We start from the raw sequence: 18,396 nt of genomic DNA, 5'->3' as shown, positions 1-18,396 counted from the left end.
CAGAGTTCCTTTGTCGTATATACAGGTAGTTTGAGAAGAAAGAGGCCGCACAGCTCTTCAGGCACGATGCATACAAATTTATTTCAAACAACATTTCGACTTGTGACAGTCTTCCTGGCAGACTGTCACCAGTCGAAACGTTGGTTTGAAATAATTTTGTATGCATCGTGGATGAAGAGCTGTGCAGCCTCTTTTCTTCAAAAGACAGTTCATCTGCGTTGCCAGCACGTCACAAACCTATTTGTACGTTTCTCCCTTTTGTGCTCTCCTTTGTTTGTAAACAGTTGTTTCATTATTTGCTCACACTGACAGATACTGCACATTTTCTTTTTTATATTTAAATGTAAGTGTCATGACAAATTTCTCTCCTTAAGTTAGGCCACTGTATAAGGTCTTTTTGCCAATATTTGTGAGTAGATTATGAGTACAATGTAAATACTTAGCAATTAAAACACAGGTAATGTTGTGGATCAAATGTCTTGGAGTGAAGCTGTATAATGTAAAGTTGAGTACTCTCCACATGACAGATTTGTGCAGCAGTATTCCTAAAATGAATATTTTACAGGTACTGGCTCCTAAACTTAAGAGGATTCGCCTGCTTGATTCCTCCATGCCCAATGGCTATGGAGATATGTCGTGGTTGTCCTTGTGCAGGTTTCAAATATGGAAAAGACATGAATTGTTCTTTCATAAAATTAGGGCTGCTCAACTAGTCTCATCGTGATATGGCCTACTGCAATTTCTCAAATGTGAAAAATGCGTCAAAATACCATTTTAAGACTAAATTGTATCGTGCTGGAGAGACATCTTGGTCAATCATATCGCAATTTCGGTCAAAATAATCCCAATAAATATTATTTTCCTTAAATTGTTCAGCCATAATACAGAAATGTATTTTCCCTAAATTGTTCAGCCCTAATACAGAAAATTGATAAACTATTATTTGGCATGTTATTGTGCATGGTCATATTATTGTTTAGGAACTGTTCTGTCTTCCGGGTGGACTTATATGTTTGGAACCATTCAGTGTTCCTAGTGGAATTAAAAAAAAAAAAAAAAAAAACACTGTTGAATGTTGCTTCTGCTGTGTTCTAAAGAAGCCCTCAGTGACTGTGGTGCATGTATTATCTTTCTGGTGATGTGTTTCTGGTGATGACAGTTAATTCAAACGGGAATTGTGATATTATATTCGCTGTTTCAAATGTCTTTAGTGGTCCTATTTCAGCATGCTATTCTTTTTGTCTTTTGAAGCACAATAGCATACCAGCTGATTCCTGAAAACTGGGAAGCTGTTCGCAACAAGGTGAGAGAAATGTTAGATTTTTATATGCCTTGTAAAATGTGCTATCTATTTGAATATTAGACATATAATTTCCTTAAATATATTTACATATAATTGATAACTTTTTAATAACTTCTGGTATTTTCATCAGAATGTTCCAGCACAAGCAGCAGGCAGCGTTGACTGTGGTGTGTTCATGTTAATGGTAAGTTATACTGTAAATCCATATCCCGCCTCCAGATGGTTCAGAATTCCGCAGCCAGACTACTCACAAACATCAACAAACGTGACCATATCACCCCCATCCTAGCAGCCCTGCATTGGCTGCCAGTGACTTGCAGAATAACTTACAGATTAAAATTTTAGTGATTACCGCTTTACATGGTCTTGCCCCTAGCTACAGTATATTGTGGACTTCTTGTTTCCTCACAATCCAACTCGCAGCCTCAGATCCTCAAGTAGGACCCTCCCATCACTTGCCTTGTAACCCGGGGTGATGGGGCCTGTCTCAGATTAGTAGAGTCATTGTCCACTTTTAAATCGCTTTTAAAAACCCATTTGTATGTTAAGTGCTATTCCTAAGTATTGCTATTTTTTTTTATTGTTTTTTGTCTCATTGGATGTCCTGCTTTTTCTTTATTCTTTCTTTTATTCTGCTTGTGTTTTGATATATTATTTTTGATTGTCTGTAAAGCACCTTGGAACCATGTTCAGAAAAGCGCTATCTAAATTAATTCATTATAAATGAACAAGTGATGGGAATGTGCACCTCGGCATCAACACTTGTAATCAACTACTACGTTCTCTAACATGAATAGGATGTAATCAGTTGTTTATAATGTGTTACAGTATGCACTGTACATGGCAATGGATTGGTCCGACTCCTTTGACTTCACTTGGGTGAGTGCTTAAAGGTCTAAAATTGTTAATAAATATTTCAGGATAGAAAGTGCAGTGACTTACACATCTGTCTTTATCTACTAGCATGATATGCCAGATCTAAGGAGGTGGTGGTGCCAGCTTTTGTTGGACAATATGGAACACCAAAGGTATGAACAAGGTTATTCTTTTCAGGCCTGCGTTCGATTCTAAAAATGTCTTCTGAACGCCAACGGTTTTCTAAAGATGTTTTTATCGCTGTTTCTCAATATTTTTCATGTCAAGGAGCCTCAAAATTATGTGTAATTTGGCCACCAGACCCCCCTGTTTCAGTGACCCATCCAAAAGTAGACACTTGAGTTAAAAATGTATGCCCTGAAAGAATGTTCATAGATTTGCACACATTTCCTCGATTTTTCAATAGATAAAGCATACAATAATGGCTAAAGTGGATAAACGTTACGGTCTCAAAATGCATTTTAGTCCTGAATGGATTAAGTTGGTAACGATGATTGTTTGAGTTTTCTGACATCTATTAATGGTTTTTTTAGGTCAAGGAAGAGGAAATGTGAAGATGTGGTGATGGACAAACGACAATGGTTAGTGTATTCCCAAAGACGCATAATTTAGAACCAATATGAGTTTTGTATTTGTATTGTGTCCTATTGCCTTTCAGAAAGTGATTGTTCAGTGTTCATACAGTAAGAGTAATGTTTTAGTGCTACCTCTGTCTGCATCAGGAGGATTTTTCACTGTAATATATACATTTAACACCTTTTAACCACTTACACCCCAGCATTGGTATAGTGAGGAAAGCTTCCACTGACAATAGCAGACTGACAAGCTCACAACTTGACGCGTTGCGTTGTGAGCTTATCGAGCGTTTATTGTCAGTGGAAGCTTTCTCCACAATAACAGAAAAGACACGCTTTGAGCCCTGGGGGACTCCAGATACACATATGGGGTTCAAGTGGTTAAAGGACAAGACCTCTATTCTAGAGGTTTGGGTTGATTTCCTACCTTGTTATGATCCAACTAGTTCATCCCATGACTTATTTCGCTCCATTGTGCAGTTTATTAGAAAAATAAGAAATAAATAAATAATTGGCTCCATAGACTCCCATTCTAACAGGAGGACAGATCTCAAATTCACTCTTGTAGCACATAAATGAATACAAACAAAACGGATTCTGACAATATGTCTCACCACTGGTAATAACATTCTTTTTTGTTTTTAAAAATAAATCTTGTAAGATTGATTTTTAAAGGTTCTATTTTGGTACTATTTTGTGTGGAAGTACACTTAAGCTGTACTGTGATGATTGATTAGCTGGTGTCAGGTCAGCTGTGTTGGTTCCAGCCACAGTGGTAACTGTGGCTGGAGCCAACACAGCAGACTTGAGACCAGCTAAAGAAGTGACCAAGCTCTGGGTGTCCCTACGCCGCCTACTTGCTCTTCTTTCCACACAAAATCGTAACTGTAACAAAGTACAAGATTTATTTATAGAAACAAAAACAGACGTTAGTTTCCTGATGACATATTGTCAGAATCAGCTTTGTTTGCGTTCATTTATGTGCTACAAGAGTGACTTTGAGATCTGTCCTCCTGTTAGAATGGGAGTCTTTGGAGCCAATTATTTATTTATTTCTTATTTTTCTATTAAACTGCACAATAGAGCGAAATAAGTCATGGGATGAACTAGTTGGATCATAACAAGGTAAAAGGTTTGATTTTCACATTTATGCAGGAAGAGAAGAAGGGTGCAAGAATTTGGGCAGCACATGGCCAATATGCAGTCGTCTATTGCTGGTATTGAAGAGGTATCTAATTTATTTTTCGATTAAAGGTAGGGTAAGTGATTTGCGTTGGTTAAAATAATTGTTAAATAGCTCTATATTCTGATAGTACTCATTGCTATAGAGTGTTTGTTCAGTATTAGGAGTCTCCTTGTCTCTCCACCTCTTTATTAAACAGAAAATGCATTTTCGTTTCAGTTTCAGTTTCATTTCCAATTGTATCCAACCAGGACAGAGAACTCAATCAGGATACAGATTAAACAAGGGAAATTGGAAGTGATGACACTAAGAAATGAGCATGCAAAATTGGAACTGGAACACTATACAAATTAAGCTTAAAAATGGGTACTTTCTCCTGATTGGCTGAGATTTTGACACCTACCGAAAAATGTATTTTCTGTTTATTAAAGAGCTGGAGAGACGGGGAGACTCCTGTTACTGAACAAACACTCTATAGCAATGATTACTATCAGAATATAGTGCTTTAACCTTTTAACAAAATACTTTTTGTTTTAACCAAAAAATATCACTTACCCTACCTTTAATTTAGTTGTGGCCTGGGCCACAGGTTAAGCCTTGTAATGCAAGCCTTGCAGCGTTGCAGGTTCGAGTCCCGACCCTGACAACCTTTGCATGTCAACCCCCCCCCCCATCTCCCCGTTTCCTGTCAACCTACTATATATCTATCAACCGAGGCTGAAAAAGCCCCAAAATTAAAAATGAATAAAATAATTGTATGTTGGGGAATATGATATTAATTGGAAACATCCAGGAATTCATTAATAACAATTCAGGTATTGCCTTTAATTACATTTGGCTTTATAGTTGCAAAGTAAAAAAAATAAAAGCTTAAATCTGATTTGTTTCAGTTGTCGCCTCACGCCTGAGATCCTGGACAACATCCTGGCTGAGGTGGTCCTTGCGGAGGGAGACGCAGCCTTTCTGAAGTTGTCCCTGGTGTGCTCCACCTTCCGAGCAGTTGTGGGAACACATTATTTCCGCAAAAAATGCCACTTTATGTGGCTTGACAGTAAGTTTTCTTCTTTCTTTTTCCCCATTTTTTTATAGATGTTTATGGAGAAATACACTCAGTTTTGCTATTATTTGTTTACACACAATATAAACCAAGGATTATATATTTCAAGAGTGAAAGATCACAGTAAAAACCTTAAATATTCTTCCTCCACACTGGGAGAAAAACAGCATCTGAAAGTTTGATGCGAGGCATTTTTGCAGTAACCACTTTTCCATTGCATCTTATGAGCAGTGGGTTCATTTGGTGTCAGTCTGCGCACGCACACTGATTCTTCACTGATTCGTCACTGTGACGTCGTCAGGAAACCCATCTATGTACTGTAACTCCAAGTCAATCACACTTGTGTGTTTTTGTATAAAATAAATTAGTAATTAACTTATTCCCTGTTCTTCTACAGGTGTGGGAAATTGGAGTCAATTCAGTGCATCCTACAGAGAGGAGTACTACCGCATGTATACACTGAGTGTATGCATGCAATGCGGCAGCATTTTCAAAAACATGCCAGGTATGAACTTATTCTTGGAAATGTGATGACTATTCTTTCAGTTATTGCTACCCTGGCAGTGAAAGCAGTTTGCTATAAAGGAAATACATAAACATTGCAAAGACAGTGTGTGTTTTACTGGGGGTGTATTTTGAAATACAAGAAACATACACAAATTGAAGTGTCTGGGCAGAACACTGACCAGAGTCTGGGTTTATATACAACAATGCTTTCCTCAAAGTGGTAATCAATAGAAAATAGAGGGGCCTTCTAACATGGCCTATGTTTTTTTTTTTTTTTTTTTAAACCCACAGGGTATGTTGGAAGAGGAAAACGAGGGATTCTGCAGGGAGTCTACGATTCCGACAACTCCCATGCTGGTTATTGCGACCAGTTCTGCCAGGCTGTTGGACAGATGTTGGAGTGACCTTGGGGTCTCAGTCCCTGGTTCACCTTTACTGTCAACTGAGACTGTACAAATGGAACCAAATGGAAAGCTCAGAGTTATAGACCTGTATGGTCTATTTGGGTCAAAATGTATTTTTTAGTTTTCACTTAATAAAAGTTGCAATAAGTAACAAGAAAAATGTTTCAGTCCCATTTCCAAAACCCTTTATACCACCAAAGCCTCTAATAAAAAGAAAGATAAAGAAAAAAAGTTGCAATAAGATTATAAAGATACTATGTTGTATGAATAAAAGTCATGTATTCAAAATGTTACTTGATAGAAAAGTACTATTAGCTTCATGTTGTGAGCTTACCTTATAGATCGGCTAATTTAAAATACCCTGTGTGTAAAACAGGTATTGTACGTTTTAAATCTGTTAAGCTGGTAAAATGTAGTGGAGTGAAAAGAACAATATGTAGCAGAGTTAATAGTAGCCTATATAAAGTAGGCCTATTGAAAAATGGAAATGCCAAGTAAAGTAGTACCTCAGTTCTTGAGATGTGCTTTGTTACTTTTTACACCACTAGTTCCAACTACTGTATCTGGGGACCCCCTGGAGCCCACTTAATGATTCCTGGTGGTCCCTCCCTGCCCAGGATCCCAGTTTGAGAATCACTGGTTTATTGCACAAGTGTTCATTTGAAGATCATGCCATGCAGAACATTTGCATCAGCTACTTTGTACTCTTAACGAATCTCACAGTATACTGAACCGGGCTGTGATGTGGCCCGGAACATCCAGATGATGACAATATCATGGCGTTTCTGTGAGCCTCGATGTCAACAAATTTGAATTATAAATAAAATCTCTTGTGTACCATTTGTTTGTTTTATTATACTAGCCTGCTTGCATATACATAATATATGTACAGACTACAACTGTTTAATATGTTGGCTGTGTTATTAAATAAAATCAAGTTCTATGTAGATTGCAAAACTAGGCTGCAACCAGGCTGAGTTGAGATTAAATCGGTACCCTGAGTGGTTCTCAACCTTTTGAGGCTGTAACCCCCAGTTCATATATTTGAACTGGGGACCCCCTCAAGCACTTGGAATTGTGGGAGTTAATGCATTACATTTTGTTTGGCTAGGTTCTATCCATATTTTATACTTTCTTATACTATTTGACAATTTGGCCAATGTCGACTATTTTTCAGTTTGTTACTTTTGATGCACTAGCCAAATGGTATTATTTGGTCATTCTTTTCATTCTTTTTAGGCATTAAATTCTCTTGTCACTTCAGTGTCATCAAAAAAACGTGAAGACCCTCCTGGGGTCCCGACCCACAGGTTGAGAAGCACTGGTGTAGGGTGTTAGATTATCATTTCATAAAACTAGAACAGAAGTACTGTCTTGCACAAAAATAACATATACAATGCTAGACTTTTTAAAGTTTCCTTGGGTGAGACGTACTGAAAAAGAGGCCCAAAATAATGTTTAGTGTTTGCCTGTCAGTGTGAGTGTACAGCTCTGGCATAAGTTGTGTCTAATACAACAAGAGATGTAGTAAATTATACCATTCTGACAGTTACACATGCATTAAATCCATTTTTATGACCTGTGTTCCCATTGCCCACGTTGCCATTTCATAATTGCGAACGCGGAAGGAGGCGCGGCGAAGCCGCGACTCCGCCCAAGTGGAGCCTACTACTATGTAACTCGGCTCGGCTTGTGTGTCTGTCTGTGTGCAGTATGTGTGCAGCCGCGCCCCCATGTGACTCACGCTCTCATTGGCTCGTGCCCCCATGTGACTCAAAACTCCGTGACTGAAATATAGCAGCTGCACTACCTGTGTGCAGCCGCTAGAGTGCGCCAGAGTTCACTACTACAGTGTGGCTGAAATATAGAACTGCGTTCGCTTCCAACGTTCGCGCTTCTTACTTGTAGTATGATGCCAAATGACCAGTGAGAGAGGTTCACATGAAAATTAGAATCAAAATATAGCACAAATATATAACAGGACCTGTGATCACCAACATATCTGTACATGGACAGATGTGTCCGTGGCAAGACTTTGCCTCATCCGTGGCACATTTTTGTTTTTGTTTTAACTTTTTTCAGTTCTCATTTTGCTCATAAATCCCAATGGGGTCTTCCCGATGTTCCCTCAGCCCTATGTACCCTCACACCTATGTTCCATCACACAGGGTTTAGGGTTAAGTTTAGGGGTTAGGTTAGGGTTAGTCTCGCGTAGCCAGACCCCACAGAAAATGAAAAACAGCGACCTCTGCTTTTCTGATATTCTGTGGAGTCTGGCAGGAGTATAATGTTAGACTAGAGCGCAGGGAAACACCGGTTTCATGTCTGCCTATAGCGCATCACTTCCGGTTGGTGCGACCATGTTTTCATTCCCACTAACAATATTTCTACACGGAACACTAACACCACTTCTCCCAGAGAACATGGATGGTTTTGGTTATAAGCCCACTTGTTTCTATGATGACAGAGTAATTTAAAATGTGAATATCTTTCCGTGGTTTTGTCCGCTCCGAGGACGCTATTGTTAAATTAGTTTCGGCTAGTTTCGAGGGGGGGAGGGTGGATCATGGTGGATGGACACGTGAATCCCGCCCACTACATTTGATTGGGTAAAGCGCGGCCCACTTCCTGATCTGAAGGCACGCCCACTTTTAGCCAATGCGCACTGGTTAGGACGAACCGCTCCGACAGATTCCACCGCAGGTCGGAATCTGTTCTTGAGAGATTAGGTTAGGGTTAGTTGGTTGAGGGAACATAGGGCTGAGGGAACATAGGGCATGGACCCAATGTCAATTCTCCAGGTTTTCTTCAGAATATGCATGACACTGATTTAATATATACATTAGGAGTCCACTAGAAGAGTCTCTCAGGCATTATAACTCTGAGAGTGTAAATGGAACCAAAAAGTTACAGACCTAAATGGTCATTTAGGGCTATAGCTCTTTACATGTCTGTGTAGGTCTACTCATTTAGTATGTCCGTGGCAAAAATCTAATTTTGACAAAAATGTCAAACACAAGCCAGGATGGCAATGACTCTTGGATAGGACCCAGGCCAACAACTTAACTGACCCTACTGACCCTAGGGGTTAAGGTTAGGTTTAGGCATAGTTGCAAAAATAGACACGTTTCTCAAAACTTAACTGTTCTTCATTTTGTGAGATGAGACGGATGTAATGTACAAATCATGCGGATAGGGTGACCAGATGTCCCACATTTCCAGGACTTTTCTGGCGTCCCACAAATTGAGACCCTGTCCCACATTGTGACTGGCCCAGAGAGCCCCCAAAATGCCTATGTGGCGAATCACATACCGCCCCGTCATGCGACTAGTCACATAGGCAATTTTTGAGGCATTTTGGTGCATTTTTAGGGCCCCTAAAGGCATTCTAGGGCATTTTGGTGCATTTATAAAGTCCCAAAGGGCATTTTAGGGCATTTCGATGCATTTTTAGGGCCCCAAAGGAAATTTTAGGCCATTTTGATGCATTTTTAGGGCCCCAAAGTGCATTTAAGGGCATTTTTGGAGCCAAATGCACATTTTAGGGCATTTTGATGCATTTGCAGGGCCCCAAAAGGCCCCAAACGGCCCCAATACTGAACGGCCCACCCGGGCATATTATGCCCTGTACGCCAGATGGCCAGTCCGCCCCTGTCCCCGTCCCACATTGTCACACACGGCACTTCTGTCCATCAAATGAACATTTTGGATCTGGTCACCCTACATGCGGATGAAACTTGGTGATGGAATTAGACCTACAAATTACAGGGCTGGGACTGACAGAAATAGATCTACAAATCATGCTGATGGAACTGGCGTTGTAATCAGATCTACAAATCATGAGGATGGACTGATAAGTATAATATAAGTATATAAACATAAAGTATAACGGATAAAAATTAGATCTACAAATCATGCTGATGGAACTGGCGTTGTAATTAGATCTACAAATCATGAGGATGGACTGTTAAGTATAATATAAGTATATAAACATAAAGTATAACGGATTAAAATTAGATCTACAAATCATGCTGATGGAACTGGCGTTGTAATTAGATCTACAAATCATGAGGATGGACTGTTAAGTATAATAAGTATATAAACATAAAGTATAACGGATAAAAATTAGATCTACAAATCATGCTGATGGAACTGGCGTTGTAATTAGATCTACAAATCATGAGGATGGACTGTTAAGTATAATATAAGTATATAAACATAAAGTATAACGGATCAAAATTAGATCTACAAATCATGCTGATGGAACTGGCGTTGTAATTCGATCTACAAATCATGAGGATGGACTGTTAAGTATAATATAAGTATATAAACATTAAAAAAATAGATCTACAAATCATGCTGATGGAACTGGCGTTGTAATTAGAGGAACTGGCGTTGTAATTCGATCTACAAATCATGAGGATGGACTGATAAGTATAATATACATAAACAAATCATGAGGGTGGACTTAATTTTAATTTGATACAGTCTATGGCATGGACTGAAAAGTATGTGAGGATGTTCCCTATACACTGTTGCCACTAGGAGGAGTAGGGAGGTGGCTTGTGTCTGCAGACCTGTCTGCAGACACAGGATCTGCAGACCTGTCTTCCAAGGTTGCAGCCGTTACTACTTGGGGCCGAGGGGGACTGCATGCCGGTCAACCCCATCAATGTCCCGGCATTCCCGGTGCAGCAGCAGAACGAGCGTTTGCAGTTCACACCGGACATTGATGGGGTTGTGTTCCAGCTGGGACGGCTGCAGTCCCTTAAGGCCCGCATTCACTACCTGTACTTGCCAGAATGGGTGCGTGGGGGGCAGGCGTGGCACTGGCACATCCCTCTGAGGTAAATGAGCCAGGCAGTGATTAAAGAGTGGACCAATGTGCATGGGTCCGTGATTGGTTATGTCAACAACACCCCGCCCAACAACACCTCCCCCCAATATATTAGGACAGGTTTTAAAGTTTTTGTGTATACTAGATGCTCGGCCCCGCGTACGCCCACGTAGCGCCCGCGGCCACTTGGCAGCGCATATAAGTGGCGTCATGAGGGCCAGTGGGGCCGTGGCTTGGTCAGTGAAGACCCTGTAGCGCGGATGATATGTGGCATAGAGGGGCAGATTTTAAATCTCCAGAGGAAACATCCGTGGGCTACCATTGGTTCAGCGATGTGTGTGGTCGCCCTGCGGCCCCTCCTCCTCGACCAATGTGCAGTATTGAGAGCCCTGACGTCACAACATTTGGAGCGATGGGCACTGCACTCTGGTTGGTTAGGGTACACCTACTGCCCAGGTAGAACCCACTTAAAGGCTGGATGGGCAAACCCAGTTAGGACCCGCCTCGGTCCCACATAAACGTGGCTAGTAGGGGCCCAGCTAAGGGCCAGGTAGAAGCTACTTATACTCGCATGGGCATCGCAGTTAAGACCCACCTCGGCCCCACATAGAATTGCCTAGGTGGGGCCCACCTAAGGGCCAGGTAGAACACACGTATGTCCACAACGACATTGCCGACATGGGGTCCATATGGTTTAGCCCACCTTGAAACCATATGGGAACTACGCTGGCGTGCTGGCTGGAATGCAAATGCTGCATCATACCTGTAGTGTGTAGTTTGATGTTGTGTGTGTAACAGACATACCTGCAGTGTGTAGATCAATGTCCATATGAAAGTCAATGCCCAGCAGTGTTGTTTTTTCTCCAGCAGAGTTTCTAGTGTCTCTATCTCTCTCTGGAAGATGTTGCACATGAGCTCTGCAGCCGCACTGAGGCGCTCCAACACAAATACTCTGACATTAAGCTGCTTCACACAACAAACATCAGCACCACGCTGCTGTTTGTCCAAAAGACACAATATCTCCTCTCCCACCGACGTCATGTGTTCATTTATCGACAGCCGTACAGACTCCTTTTGACACATTTTACCTCGTTTATCCAGCTTTCACTGACTCTCCCCTAATACAGTGGTTCTCAACCTGTCGGTGGGGACCCCCCACAGGCCAATGTTAAAATGGTAGCACTTGTTCCTCAACATAGTTTGAATGTGCGTGCAAAGTTGACCGCAATCGGACGCTGCATTGATGATTTGTGGCATTTTGTTCTAAACGGGCCACTCCTGCAAACTTTAGATGTGAATCTTAGCCAATCGGGATGGAATATGAAAAGTTAAACAGATCCGTCTTGAGCACATGACTATAGAGATCATGTGAACCGATTTGCGTGAAATGTAGATAAAATCGGAAGGAGTAATGTAAAGAAATATGTTTTACATAAGTCTGGTGGCGCTATAAAAGGTGCCAATCAGGATGGAATATGAAAAATCTGAAGGATCCGTTTTTTTTAATGACTATAGAGATACTGTGTACCGATTTGCGTGATGTTTGGACAAAATATGTAGGAGTACTGTGGAAAAATGTGTTTTGCAAAAAGCGGCCTCCTGGTGGCACTATAACAGGGCCATGTGAAAAAAATGGGGCAGAGGTTCTGAACTGGCATCTAGGGAGTGTGTGTGCACAGTTTCGCTGCGATCAAGCCAACAATGCGGGAGATTAGCTATCCACAGACGGACGGACGGACAGGGGGTGAAACATACTCTCGCGCCGTGCCTTTCGGCCTGGCGGAGACAATAAAAAAACGAAAAAAAGGAAAAGACCATTACTGCAGCAGCAATAATAGCATTCGCCGCACGAACGTGCATTGTTGACAAAGTGATTGCACAGCCGCTGCAGGCATGACAGCGACGTTAGTGTTAGCTACATGCCAGCTATCACAGCTCCCTGTCCGTCGTTGCTGCGACTGAATGTGATGGCTACAGCAAGCTCTCTGCGATGCCATTGTCTGGAAACTGCTCCTGGCATGACACGACCAATGAGAGTGAGCGCTGTCGTTGTTGCTAAGATACGGTGGCGTCTCTGCCCCATAGCTTGTAGATCTCTCACGCATGATTGGCGTAGGCTGCGTTGCCAGGTCTGACTGTTTGTATAAGCGATTTTGGGCTTATTTGGGTGCACTTTTGGGCTCGTTTCCATAGACCACGGCAGTGCTTATTTCTTTCCCGTGACCGATGTGGCAAAAAGAAGGTGCAAAACGAACCATCCGGAAGTAAATTGCGAGATGAAATATATAGCACTTTTTGATTATTAGAGAAGGAGACACATGTGAAGGTGGAAAATTAAATGTAGGAGATTATATAGTTTTTCATGAGCGATTTTTGTAGCAAGTTGTGAGAGAATTGGGCCACTCCTGTGGGCGGGGGGCTCAATAGAACCATTGGGGTTTGAAAGGAGACGCTCTCTGTTTGAGTGGTAGAATATATATATATATATATATATATATATATATATATATATATATATATATATATATATATATATATGTGTGTGTGTGTGTGTGTGTGTGTGTGTGTTGTGTGTGTGTGTGTGTGTGTGTGTGTGTGTGTGTGTGTGTGTGTGTGTGTGTGTGTGTACGAAATAAAAAAAATCATACAATGGATGTCTGCTTGGTTTATACATAATCTACGTTTATTGGTCTTTTAAGTGGTTTACAGTACATTGTACCCTTGCGCAGCCTGTCCATTACTATGGTGCCGCTAGATCAAAGGAAATTCCGAAAAATCACGTGATGGGTCACATGATCGAAACAAAACGTTTTAAAGGGACCGGCGGAAAGCCTTCTTTCTGTGCACCCAAGACAACCTGTTAGAGAGAGTTATTGATTGATAGAGTGATTTTGAGAGAGTGTTAGTTTGATTCAGTGAGTGATAGTGAGTTATAGTTGTTGTAGTAATTGAGTGTTGCTCAATTTGTGTAAAAATAATTACAAAGGAGGAAAGGTTGCTTTAAAACACATCCAATAATACATCCACCTTTCGTAAAACAAACACACTCCTTTCTCTTACACACCCACAAGCAATTCTCTTCCAAAAACAAAACCAACCCTTTGCTTCATTCATTCATTGCAACTACTGCAGCACACACAGACAGACTATGGCTACTTTCTCACCCGCCAAAATCCCCACAGGAAACACGGCTGAAGCATCGGCCATCGGCAATACATTTCAGCTTTTAAAAGTATGTTTAAACATTTAACCGATAAACGTCGATTCCAAATATGTTTGTATTTTAATACAAGACGATGCCGACCGTTTAAACCATGTCTACACTGTGTGTTTGTATGTGGTGGTTAAATGTATTATGTTGTTTTTTATTTTTTGTTTCAGTACGCCTGCCATGGCGAGGACATATCCAAAGAGCAGATGAAGCCGGATCTTATGAGTTTGGGAACCATGACAATGGCCTACCATAACAAGTTGAGCCGGCAAATGCTAGCACAAAAAATGGCCAGCATCAACATCAGCTCTCTCTAAAGACACCAACGTCCCCAACAAATCACATGTGCATCATGCGTCGATTTATTTGATGGATACCTGTTTGTTTGCAGTTGGGGCGGAGGTGAAGACTCCAAAGTCCATTGATCGCTATGACCAACACCTGTAGGAGTACTCACAGAATATTGGTGGGCCATACTACAACAGGCCCGATCTGATGGACTACTACATGTTATGGAGTAGATTTAAGCACCTGCAGGTTCAGCTTGCTCGGATTCATTAAGTTTAGTTTTCATTTATTTTTACCAGGTGCTCGAAGAGCGCCGGGTCTACAGACAGCCTCAGTAGACTTTCGCCACCCTGAGTGCTTAGGTGTCGACACCTAAGCACTCAGGGGTCGACACCTAAGTCTCATTGGCTGTCCTGGCTGTCCTTCACACTTCCCCCCCGTTTAAGCCAATGGGGAGTAAGTTTCCTTTACAGCACCCGCCTCTCCTCCTTTGCAGCAGCGAGAGATTTGCAGCAGAGAGAGAGAGAGGGAGAGAGCCCCCCACCACACACACACACACACACACACACACACACACACACACACACACACACACACACACGCCCAAAAGAAGCAACTACAGGCCATATTAGCACTTCAACTTCTACAGCGGATATACAAGGGGACCTGGGGACCCCCGTAAAGCAATCACTCGTGGTCCGAGGACCCCCACTGGAAGTCTGAGACTTCCCCATACGATGAACGGCTATGTTGCGCGAGAGAGACCGAGACAGGACGCTAATGATTGCCATTAAAACCAAATACATGATGTTGCTCACATGTTGCAAACACAGCAGCTATAGGTGAGGGCGGCCCCAGCTAAACAACAGGCCGCTCGATGTTCGTTTGTATGGAAGAATTTCACTGAAGATGTGAACAAATACAACGGTGGGGTGACGACAGTAGTTGACGAGCTTAGCATTGTTAAGCGTCGTGGTTGAACTTGCGTCATGGTTGAACTTACACCTGGTGTTTGCATTTCTCCTTTTACAACTCGTACATCTACATAAACGTTCAGATTTCAAAAATAAAGTGCTTATCTCATGGCTACGGGTGTTATAATTATATACGGGCCCTCATAAGCACCCGTATCTTCCGTATCGTTCAATACAAAGCTTTTTGATCCGATTGGTGGCCATTGTCTCCGTTTTTTTTCCAACTACGCGGCTGTAGCGGTTGGGGGGTGTATGCACTCTGATACATTATAACTCTATGAGGAAATGGCCGCCGGAATATACGGGTACTGAGACCCACCCGAAATGAAGTGTAACATCCGTGGCCATGGGGTAAGCACTTCATATTTTAAATCTGAACGTTTATGTAGATGTAGGCCTACAGGCTGTAAATTAACAAAGTGTAAACGCCATGTTGCAGTTCAACAAAGACGTCACAACGTCGTGTAGCTGTTTATTTGCAGTGCTGGAAAGTAACTGAGTACATTTACTCAAGTACTGTACTGAGCTTGTACATCTGCTATTTTCAAAGATTTAGTACTTTCACTTTTGGTACTTTATGTACAATAATACCAATACTTTTGTACTTTTACTCAAGTTAATTTTGAATTCTGGCCTTTTACTTGTAACAGAGTATTTTTACATTGCAGTATTGGTACTTTTACTTAAGTAGAGAATTTGAGTACTTTTTCCACCACTGCTTATTTGGGCTTGCTTTCAAGATTATTTTTGAAAATAGCTGATGTAATTGGCCTCAAGTGGTCGCGTTGTGAGCTTGTAGATCTGCTATTTTCACAGATTTAGTACTTTTACTTTTGGTACTTTCAGTACATTTTGATGCCAATACTTTTGTACTATTACGTTATTATTTGGCCATGTTCACACTGACCTCAATCTTCGCCATTGTTGGGAAGACCCGTGTGGTGTCAAAAAATGTTGCCACCACTTACATAAAAAACATTATAGCGTTTATTGTCGCAGATTCAATGTTGCCAGGTTTGGCGAGAGAAACAAGCAATCCGAAAAACAAGTAATCAGGTCTATGAAAACACACACACACACACACACACACACACACACACACACACACACACACACACACACACACACACACACACACACACACACACACACACACACACACACACACACACACAGAGCACCTGGTAGGATATGACTTCAAGTCATTTCTTTCTTGTTTTATGTACTGTATGTTTAGTTTTCTTTTTTTTGTGTGTACTAAATGCAAACCATAATGCTTAAATGCCCCAAAACGTTGGTATTGCGTACTCATCTTTCTCCTGATGACAATTAGTAATGTTTTGCTGTGTGTCCTATAGGTGGCGATAAAGACTTTCAAACGGATGTATGAACAGACGTCCCTCCAATGAAGAATCTACACCGTTCTCACACGGCTGCCTGCACTCATGTCCACCTTGGGGGCTCGTAGCCTGGCTCTTCACACCCCAGGTAGCAAGTGGGATGCAGAGAACCAAGCCTCTAACACAATATATAATCAATCAAACATGAGCAGGATATTCCTGCTCTCAGTAACAGCAATGGGAGCAAGCCCCTCACCTCCTCTCGTGCCCCTCATGCACAGTTGAACTTGCCGTCTCCCTCACCTGAAATCCAGGAAAACAGGTGGAGATCCACCTCTCAGCCTGGGATTGAGACTAAATCCACTGAAGATTGCTGAATTGGGCTGTCTCAGCTCAGCCTGTCCAGGTTCTCTCCGTGACACACCAGTCGGCCCCATGAACCATTTTATCGCACCATTTTTAGGCTGTCCAGTTGACTTAAGTAAATGCCTTCCAGCAGAATACAGTCAGCCAGGGTCAGTCCCGTATTGCATTCCTAGTCCAGTTGGACGTATCTTCAACGGACAAGTGGCTGCTCCACATTCCTGGCCGTGGATGGTGGCTATCTAGATGGACGATGGAAGCTTTCTTCAGGGTGGTGTCCTGTTGCAACTGCTCCCGCGTGGGGTCCCAGACGTGGTGACTCACAACCTCTCCTCTACCTTTGAAGACACTCTGAAGATCATGATTTAAAAGGTATTCTACCACCCAACTGGACCAGCGGCAGCAGGTATCGGATAACATGTGGTTGATCAAAAAGTTTAACAAGCGTGTTAAATATGTGTTTGTGCTTGACTCTGGTCACTTCCCCTCTTGTGGACAAGACGTGCATGATCACTGGATGGGGCCACAACAGCCACCCATAGGCCATACTGCTACATCATCCTACACCTTCAGCAGGTGAAGTAAGTCGGTCAAAACAATTTGAGGTTGTTGATAACATCATCAGTCATTAGATATCACTTGGACTTTGATCCTACTGTATATAAACATAAATATCAAAGTGGCATTTAAAAAGAAAAAAATACAAACTGTGTGTGTATATGTATATATCTTTATCTCTTTTTCATTTTTGACACGGTTATTTATTTAAAAAATGTATTAATTTATGTTGTACTTCCTGCCCCCCCTCCCCGAATATTGAATATCACCAACTTCTTTACATCAGTTAACCAGCGATGTGACAATGACAATTAACTTGATTATGATTCTTAAATGTATACTATCAATGGTTTGTGAGATTGCCTCTGTAAAGACGCAGAGAGAGAGAGAGAGAGAGGGGTGCAGACAGCAGTACGTTAGTCCGACAGCGCAGCGCTCCGACGTTTCCAATACTAAACCCGAACCAAACCCGCACCCTAACCCTAACCGCACGCGGATGCCACATAGTCGGAGAAAAGGTCTGTCGGATTAACGCATGCCTCCCGAGAGAGAGAGAGAGAGAGAGAGAGAGAGAGAGAGAGAGAGAGAGAGAGAGAGAGAGAGAGAGAGAGAGAGAGAGAGAGAGAGAATGAATATTATAGGGTTGTCCGATATTGGCTTTTTTACCGATAACCGATATACCGATATTGTCCAACTCTTAATTACCGATACCGATATCAACCGATACCGATATATGCGGGGATTATTGTGATTAGGGTAAGCTCAAATTTCATATCACACACACCATATACAGTAAGAACTCCTGTAACTTATTTATAAAGCAAAAAAAAAAAAAAAAAATTTTTTTTTTTTTTTCAAAAACCGATACCGATATTTTCCCGATATCAATTTTTATGCTAATATCGGCCGATAATATCGGG

General features: G+C 41.6%; 1 protein-coding gene and 1 long non-coding RNA gene across 2 annotated transcripts; both read left to right on the top strand.

Moving 5' to 3' along the window:
• The first annotated feature begins 1,431 nt into the window (after positions 1-1,431).
• On the top strand, positions 1,432-2,751 carry LOC311056926. Its single transcript, XR_014601930.1, has 4 exons — positions 1,432-1,487; positions 2,132-2,182; positions 2,267-2,331; positions 2,713-2,751. It is a non-coding gene; the product is annotated as an uncharacterized lncRNA (long non-coding RNA).
• Positions 2,752-3,359: 608 nt separating this feature from the next.
• Positions 3,360-6,725, top strand: LOC311056713 (uncharacterized protein; the record flags this gene model as incomplete). Its single annotated transcript, XM_084073521.1, has 4 exons — positions 3,360-3,373; positions 4,828-4,988; positions 5,392-5,499; positions 5,793-6,725. The coding sequence occupies 4 exons, from the start codon at positions 3,360-3,362 to the stop codon at positions 5,903-5,905; spliced, it is 396 nt and encodes a 131-aa protein (XP_083929647.1). The 3' UTR covers positions 5,906-6,725.
• Between the last annotated feature and the right edge of the window lie 11,671 nt (positions 6,726-18,396).

This window comes from Gymnoscopelus microlampas (genome assembly GCF_963454915.1).
Source record: "Gymnoscopelus microlampas genome assembly, chromosome: 12".
Classification (NCBI taxonomy): domain Eukaryota; kingdom Metazoa; phylum Chordata; class Actinopteri; order Myctophiformes; family Myctophidae; genus Gymnoscopelus; species Gymnoscopelus microlampas.
This window is presented reverse-complemented; position numbering and strand designations above follow the sequence as displayed.